General features: G+C 53.4%; 1 protein-coding gene across 1 annotated transcript; it reads left to right on the top strand.

Annotated features, from left to right (window-relative positions):
• The first annotated feature begins 3,975 nt into the window (after nt 1–3,975).
• RTL1 (retrotransposon Gag like 1) lies at nt 3,976–7,998 on the top strand. Its single transcript, XM_024758007.1, has one exon. The coding sequence runs from the start codon at nt 3,976–3,978 to the stop codon at nt 7,996–7,998; it is 4,023 nt and encodes a 1,340-aa protein (XP_024613775.1).
• The last annotated feature ends 748 nt before the right edge of the window (nt 7,999–8,746 follow it).

Below are 8,746 nucleotides of genomic sequence, written 5' to 3'. Positions count from 1 at the left end.
ACTTTATTGACCGTGCTAGAAAGCGTGAATTTTATTTTAAGGGATGACAAGATCAAATTTTTATATCATGCTAATAAGTTTGGATTTAAGCCAATAAAGGGTTTCAAAGAATGACGGGGTGAGATGTGAGGATGTTTTTATAGACCAGTCCGAAGATAAATTACATGGTAAAACGCTGTATTTTACGATGAGTAGTTGGGACTTTATGTTACAGGCTATGAAGAAACCTTGAAAAGTTTTAAACTGGGGAGTTACACGATCAAACGTACACATTTCAGCAGAGCTACGAGAGTGGATTTTTATGGTAAAGACAATACGATCAGATTTTTATAACATGCCAAGGAGATGTGATTTTATGTGAGAGTTGAAGGCATTCAAGCATCTCATTCGGGGAAGGGATATGATCTCATTTTTGAACCCTCATGCAGAGGCATTTGGGTTTTAGCCAGTGAAGGGTCTTAAGGAGTGACTGATGAGAGTTTTTTCCCCAGGGGAATTAGCTGGTAAAATATATTTTATGCTAAGGTGTCTGGATTTGATGAACCAGATAATGAAGGCACATCGACAGCTCAGGGGAGGCACCCCTTGGTACAAGCGCACGCTGTCTGTACTTTATGCTGAGGGATTGGAGCATTTATGGCAAGTAATATAGAGGCAGGGCAGGACTTTACGCTTATACAGAGGTTATATGATTGAATTTGCACAGCATGCTAAGAAGTTCGGACACTATTTTGAGGAACAACAGGATCACTTTTTTGTGTCGGGCTAAGGAATCTGGACGTCAGCCATTAAAGAGATTTTAAGAAAAGTTTCTGTGTTTGATAAGAGCAGTGTGCAGAGAAATTGTATAGTAAAATGCGTATTTTCTGCTAAGGAGTTTAGATCCTATCTCACAGGTGACTAGAGACATTGTAAGATTTGAAGCAGAAGTTACAAGACCAAATTCACGCATCTGGCAAGGAAATGTGACCTTTCATGACATGGTCAAATTTTGATATCATGCCTAATTTAGAGGTTTGGAATGAAGCCAATAACAAGTTTAAGAAGTGACCTGGTGAGATGTGGGGTTTTTTATCCATGAGTTTGCAGATAAATTACATGATAAAATTTTTTATTTTATGCTAAGTGATTGGAACTTCATATGATAGGCAATGAAAAGAAAGTTTTGTAAGCTTTAAATAGAGAAGTTATGGATAACTTTTATGCCTCTTGCTAAAAGTTTAAACGTTGATGTGAAAGAGTAGCAAAAGCAAGTTTTCACAACACGCCAAGGATATCAGATTGTAGGGTGAAGTCGAGAAAGCTGAAGGATTTAGTCAGGTAGCTCATCAAATTTATAAATATGCTGAGAGTCTCGGCTTTTTATTTATTTATTTATTTATCTATTTATTTATTTAAACTGAGCGCCAGGTCTTCGTTGTAGCACGCAGGATCTTTAGTTGGGGCGTGCGGAATCTTTCAGTTGTGACATGCGGGCCCCTAGCTGCAGCATATGCAGGACGTAGTTCCCTGACCAGCGATCAAACCCCGGGCCCCCTGCATTGGGAGCACAGAGTCTTAACCGTTGGACCCCCAGAGAAGTCCCAAGAGTGTAAACTTTATATTAAGAAGGGGATAATCTAGTTTTGAAATCAGCTTGCTAAGGTGTTCAGATTTTAGCTAATTAAGGGTTTTAAGAGACATAACTGAGATTGTGTATTTTACATTTTAGCCAATTTCAATTTTTCAATTGTAAATTTTAGCCAATAAAGGATTTTAAAGGTAGTAAGAGACCTACTTACTGAGATTTTATATTTTAAATTTCGGCCAATTTAAAATTTTTAATTTTAAAATTCAAATTTTAGCCAATTTAATTTTTTTAGTTTTCAATTTTAGCCAGTAAAGCACTCTAAGGGTTTTTAAAGACATACTGAGATTTTATATTTCAAATTTTAGTCAATTTAAAATTTTAGCCAATAAAGGGTTTTAAGGGTTGTAGGTGACATACTGAGATTTTATGTTCTAAATTTTAAATGTTAGCCAATTAAAATTTTTATTTTAAAATTCAAATTTTAGCCAATTTAAGTTTTCAATTTTTAAATTTTAGCCACTAAAGTGTTTTAAGGGTTTTAAGAGACATACTGAGATTTTTATTTCTAATAGATGAGTCTGCAGATGAATTACTGTGTCAAATTTTGTATTTCAATTAGAGACTTGGAATTTTATAATAATACACAGTTAACAGGACTTTCATGAAGAGGAAATGAGTTAATTTATGCAATGTGCTATATACATATTCTCATAACGGAGATGATGGTGATGGTGATGATTTTACCTAAAAAAATGTAATCTCTGCCTTGAGGGAATGACATGATCAGAATTTTCTATTATTCTAAGGCCTTAAATTTTAGCCAGAAAAAGATTTCGGTGAGTTTATGTGTCAGGAATGTTTATGCTAACAGGTTTGGATTTAATATCATAGACAGCAAATAAACAGCGAAAGGTTTTAATCAGAGGGACTGCAGGATCAAATTTAACTGTCATGCTAACAAGAATGTATTTAATTTTGAGAAACAGCAGATCAGAATTTCGTATCGTGTTAGAAAGTCTGGATTTTAGCCAATGAGGAGTTTTACACAAGGGAATGCATTTTTTTCCTAATAGATTGGCCCGGTGGCTAAAAAGAAAACTGGGAAGCAACAAAAAGCGTTAAATGCATAAAGAGTGGTAACTGTAGAGCTAATTGATTGGAGAGCCAGAACTCAATCCGCTCTGGCCCAGCACAGAAGGGTACAAATAACCCCAGCCAAAACATCTCTGTAAATTCAGCCTTGGCCCACTAAAACCACCCATGATCAGATTTTCAAAAATCCATCCTAAGTCACTCAGATGTCAAAGTTATCTGATGCCCTCCGCACACCCCGACCCCTTACTGAACATCCCAGCTCTACTAGATATACCCTGATGCTGGCGGGGAAACCAACCAGCAACGGAGAAGGGGCATCTGCTAGAGCAAAGAGATTGCAGGGGCATACGAAGATTTTTGCGCAAGCGGAACGGAGGCCAAATGTTTGACGTTCCTGAGCCCCCACAGACAGCGAGGGCAATCTCGGGAGAGTGCAGGTTTTAGGAGGGGTGGGCAAATGATTTGCAGGTCTCCTCGACAGCTCAGAGCTAGGGAGAATGCTGCACTGGAAGTTGGTGAAAGACAGGAAATCAGCAAAAACTCCGAGTCAGAATCAAGTCACAAATGCACAAGTCTCTGGCACACAGTAGGTGTGTGTGCCACACACAGATCACTACTTCTTCCTGCCCCCGATGTCTGCTTCGAACCTCTGAGAGGAAAGAAGAGCTATTTTGGGCGTCTGAGCCAACCGACGGGATAGCAGCCAAGTGCCCATGTTCTCCTCTTGCCCTGGACTTGTTAAACAGTAGGCATCTCTGCTGGAGATCCACACCTCAGAAGCGAGGAGGCCCAGCCTGCCAGGGGCGGCTTTGGACGGCACTGAGATGTGACCTCTGTGACTCTCTGGTGCCCAAGGAAGGGAAGGGAGGCTGACCAGGCCTGTGTGCCAGGGTTGAAATGAAGCAGCTAATGCACCCTGCCAGGTGCCTGCCTGCCACGGCGGCCACTCCGGGCCCATCAACTCCACAGAATTTATGGGCTGTGAATTTCTTACAGCCACGGGGGAGTAGTCAGGCCAGACGGGCAGAGTAAGCCTGGGAGAGTAGGCGGGAAGGTCAGGGGTTTGCAGATTTTTCTCTCCATGGGATGCCCCAAGTTGGACCCAGGGAGCCTTTCCCCAGCTTCTCTCTGCTCTGCCAAGTTGGGCATCTGATTTGTCCTGGAGACCCTGACCTCGTGAGACCCTAAACCACTGCCTTTCCTTGCACCCCCTCCCCACCCCCAGGTTCTGACCTCTGCCATCCCAGTCACTGACCGGACACGTCACAACCTTACCAGTCTTCAGAGAACACTCCTTCCCATCCGACGAAATGATAGAACCCTCTGAAGACTCATTTGAGACGATGATGGAGCGTAAGAATCCATCATCAAAACAAATGGAGTCCTCCGAGGGCTCATCCAACACCACCGTGGAGACACCAGGGAGCAGAGTGGAGGCGGCGGCAGCGGCGGCAGGGCTGGCCAGTGGCCTGGCCCGGGAAATGGAAGAGCTGCCCATTGATCTCCTCCAAGACATGGAGGAGCCATCCAGTGGCCCACATAGGGAAATAAAGGATCCACCCAATGACCTACTCCAAGACCTGGAGGAGTCACGCAATGGTTCACATCTGGAAGTGGGGGGTCCCTTTGGTGGGGCACCTGGCAGAACGGAAGAGGCATCAGTCAACCCACGGGGAGCCCAGGAAGAGCAAGACGACTACACTGACCTGGCTGGGTGGAAAGAGGCGCACCCCGAGGAGCCGGCGGACAGCGTGACCGCAGAAATCACGGGCATGGTGAGGTCCATCATCTCTCTGTACTTCCGGGTGCAGGACCTCAGAGAGCAGCAGAGGGAGGCGGAAGAGATCTTGGCGAAAGGGATCAGCGCCGGCCAGCTGCCGGTCCCGGGCAGATTCTCGGGCGATCGCAGAGAGTACCACGAGTTCATCGTCCTCTGCCAGCTGATCTTACAGAGCTGCCCCAGAACGCTCCACGACGACCGCCTGCGGGTGGGCTACGTCATCGGCCACCTCTCGGGCCTGGCCTTGGAGTGGGCCAAAGATCTGGTGGAGAGAGAAAGCCCCCTGATTGACGACTTCCCGGCCTTCCTGGAGGCCATGTCCGATACGTTCCAGTACCGCCAGGCCCTGCGGGTGGCGGAAGAGGCCATGTTCAACCTCAGGCAGGGGGATCGCGCCGCCATCGAATACATCCATGAGTTCCAGGGCCTGGTGCCCACCCTGGGCTGGCCAGACGAAGTCCTGCAGGCCCACCTGTGCCAGGGGCTCAAGGAGGAGATCAGGCACTATCTGTTCCGTGTCCCTCAGCCGGATTCGCTGGACAGTCTGATCCTGCTGGTCCTGCAGATAGAAGAGAAGCTGGCAGAGAGAAGGGCGATGCTCAGGCTGCCCCCGGAGGCCCGCCCGCGGAACCTGACCTGGATGGACTCGCCTGCCCCGGAGAGGTGGGTGGTGAGCAGCTGGCTGCCCTGCGAGGCCCACCCCGCCATCAACCGCGACCACCTGTTCCTGCTGCTCATGGTGAGGGTGAACCCCTACCACAGCGTGGCGGTTCAGGCCCTGGTCGACTCGGGGGTGGGCGGCAACTTCATGGATGAGAGGTTCGCCCAAGAACACCACGTCGAGCTCTACGAGAAGCCCTGCCCGCGGTCGGTCCCGTCCGCGGACGGCTCGCCGGTCGGCCACGAGCCCGTCTGGCTCTACACCGGACCCCTGGTGTGCATCCACCAGAGCCACCACGAGTCCCTGCAATTCGACATCATTCCGTCTCCCAACTTCTCCGTGATACTAGGCATCGACTGGCTCCGAGTCCACGCCCCAGAGGTCGACTGGGTCAAAGGCCGCTGCACCTTCCACTCTCCCTACTGCCTGAAGAACTGCTTCCGCCCGCCCCCACCATGCATCGCTCTGGAAAGACATGCCATAAGCTTGCTGCCCGGACTGCCGCCCCTGTACTCCGACCTGGCCGACGTGTTTAACCCAAAGGAAGCAGATGAGGAGACTTCCGACCAGCCAAGCTCAGACGGATCCGATGATCTTTCTGAATCAGAGCCCTCTGAGCTTCAGCAGGCTGGAGACAGTGATCACAGCGAGACCTATCGCGAGTGTCCCTCCACCGCGCCGTGGGAACCTGTGGGAGCCAGGATGCGAGAAAGGGCCAGGCGGGAGGAATACTGGGACCCGCAGGACATGCTGACCAGCACACACGACTACGTACAGATGATTCCAGAACTGTTTGACCAGTTACACGGAGCCACGTGGTTCACAAAGCTGGAGCTGCGCGGCACCATCGTGGAGGAAAGCATGAACATACACCAAACGGAAGATGTGTGGAAAGCAGCGTTCGGTTTGGAGCTTCAAGAGATGACGAGCTACCGGCCCTTCCTGATCTGCGCAGACCCTATCATCCCTCAGGGCGTGATTCACTTTATCCTAAAGGACATGCTCGGTTTCTTTGTCCTCTCATACGGGCAGCACGTCCTGGTCTACTCAATGAGCCAGGAGGAGCACCTGCACCACGTCCGCCAGGTGCTGGCCCGCTTCCGCTACCACCACGTCTACTGCTCCCTGGACAGGAGCCAGTTCCACCGACACACGGCCGAATTCCTGGGATTCGTCATGACCCCCAAAGGGGTGAAACTCAGCGAGAGCATCGTGACCACCATCACAGGGTACCCCATCCCCGGCTCTAAGAAGTCCCTGCGAAACCTCATCGAATTCGCCTTCCCGTACCGGCACTTCGTGGAGCGCTTCGCCGTCATCACGGAGCCCCTGGTGCGGCAGCTACTGAGCGACCGGCCCTTCTACTGGGGGCACGAGGAACAGGAGGCCTTCGAGGGCCTGAAGTGGGCTTTCCGCAAGGCGCCCCTCCTCCACCACCCCAAGCCCCAGAACCCGTTCTACTTGGAAACGGGCGTCACCAAGACGGCCCTGCACGCCTCCCTGATCCAAGTCGACGACCAAACCGGCAAGCGAGTCTGCTGCGCTTTCTATTCTCGAAACATCTCCCCGATCGAGGTGGAGGCCTCGCCGGCGGAGATGAAGACCCTTCCAGTACGGGCTGCCTTCGTGGTGTGGTGTCGCTACCTGGAGAACACCGAGGAGCCTATCATGATCCTTCTCAACACAGAGGATCTGGCCTCTCTGAATAATGACAGGCTCACCGTACTTCTCCCCGGGCATTGGGTCTTCTTCTTCTCCCACTTCCACTTTGACGTCATGGAGCGGCCAGAACAAAAGGGTGGCCGGCCCCCGCCGCCCACGCGGAAACGCCTCCAGAGAAGAGCCTTCCAGCAGCGTGCTGCCACTCGGCCAGGGATGCTTTTTGCTACGGGAGGGTCCCCCAGGGCTCAGTCCCCAGAACCGGGGGACGAAGAGGAGAATGAAGATACCCTTCATCAGGACGGGCCGCATGGGCAGCGCCTCCGGCAGGAGCTCCTGGCTCTGATACCAGCAGACCAAATACTCAACAGCTTCCTTGCCCATTTCAGCATGGCCCAGATCAGGGCAGTCATTCTGCACTTCTTCCGAGGCCTCCTGTTCTGGAAGAACCTCCTGGCCGTGGCCGCCCTCCTCGTGCTGCTGAGGTTCAGGACGCCCCTCGCCCTGCCGCCCGCACCCACCTCGGACACGGCCTGGCCGCCGCCGCGGCGCTCTCTGTGCCTGCTGCTGGACCCGTCCCTCATCGCTGGCAGCGGCATCGCCCCCGCCGTCGCCCAGCTGTTCACCCAGATGCCCCCGCTCACGGGCGCCAACGCCATCCCAGCCGAGGAACCGGCCGAGCTGTTCCTGGGCCCTGGCCAGCGGCGGCGCGACGCTCTGCTGGGCCTGCGACTCACGCCCGAGTCCTGGCAGATGCTGTGCGAGCTCTTCGCCGTCAGAGTCGCCCCCCGTGAGGGGACCCACCCCCACCCGCACCCGAACCGCTACCTGGAGCTGCACGTCGTCGACGATGAGGATGTCGTCTTGCGAGAAGCCCTGCAAGACGACCTGCAACGTTACCGTCAGTGTGGCCTGCATGACGGCCTGCAAGACACCTCGCAGGACGAGCAGGAGAACGACGTGCAGGAGAGCCTGAGCCCCAACGCCTCGGGCGCCCTCGGGCCCCGCCAGCACCTCCCCAGCGACACCGATGTCCACCGCCTGCTCTACCTCCGCAGCGCCCAACGGGGTTCCATCGCGATCAACAGGCAGCTGGCAGCCAGGGCCCTGACCCACTTCCTGACCGCCGTCTACACCCAGTCTACATCCACCCTCGTCGGGGTGAGCCCCCCCGGGGAAGGAGCAACGCTGGAGGAGCTGCCCGGGGAAGAGCAGGACGCGGACCTCGACTGAAAACGCCTCCTCTCCTCCGCCCCGCCGCCCCACAGATCCTCCCTCCAGCCTCCCCGTGCCTCAGCCGGCTTCGCTCGGACCCCGGGCCCCCTTCCTGCCGCTCCTGACCCAAGGGGGAAACACTTGAGAAGGGCAAACAATTGACTCATCGACCAGCAACAGTATCCGTGCCAACAGGCTACCCAGTGGGCCGTCCAACCATCAGAGACCCAGAGTCGGCTCAGGGCTACCCAACTCCGTCTTAATTCTCCAGGTCCCAGGCCTGCAACTGGGCGTGAGATCAACGAGGGGAGAGAGCAGTGATGAGCAGGAGATGACCCCGTGACCCAAGGCCGGGTGAAGAACCAGCAGGGCAGACGCAGCCAAGCAAGCAGACGCCAGGGACCCCCCACCTGGAGCGACGAGTGGCCACCTTGGGCCACCCTGGGACACTGACCTCGGCTGCTCTACTGACATCTACCTCCACCAGCGGCGCCCCCGCGCCCCCGGGCCCGACCCCGACCTCCCACGCCTCGTGGGGTGCTGGGGGGCCTCCCCCACCCCCCCTCCCTGCCAAGCTGCACCCGCGCCCCCGTCTGGTCCAGCGCCCTCGACACCGACTGTCTGACCCTGAGCTCTGGCTCTCACCTGGATGGTGCCGCTACAGAAGGGCCCGCCGTGCCAGTACTCACCGGTTTCGCAGCCTCAGGCATCCCTGCGACCGTCCAGGACACTGATGGGGTGACCTCACCTGGGGGGGCTCCCTCCC

This window comes from Neophocaena asiaeorientalis, unplaced genomic scaffold (assembly GCF_003031525.2).
Source record: "Neophocaena asiaeorientalis asiaeorientalis breed wild unplaced genomic scaffold, Neophocaena_asiaeorientalis_V1.1 scaffold476, whole genome shotgun sequence".
In the NCBI taxonomy this organism is placed as follows: Eukaryota; Metazoa; Chordata; class Mammalia; order Artiodactyla; family Phocoenidae; genus Neophocaena; species Neophocaena asiaeorientalis.
Note: the sequence above shows the minus strand (reverse complement) of the source record. Positions and strands in the feature narration are given on the sequence as shown.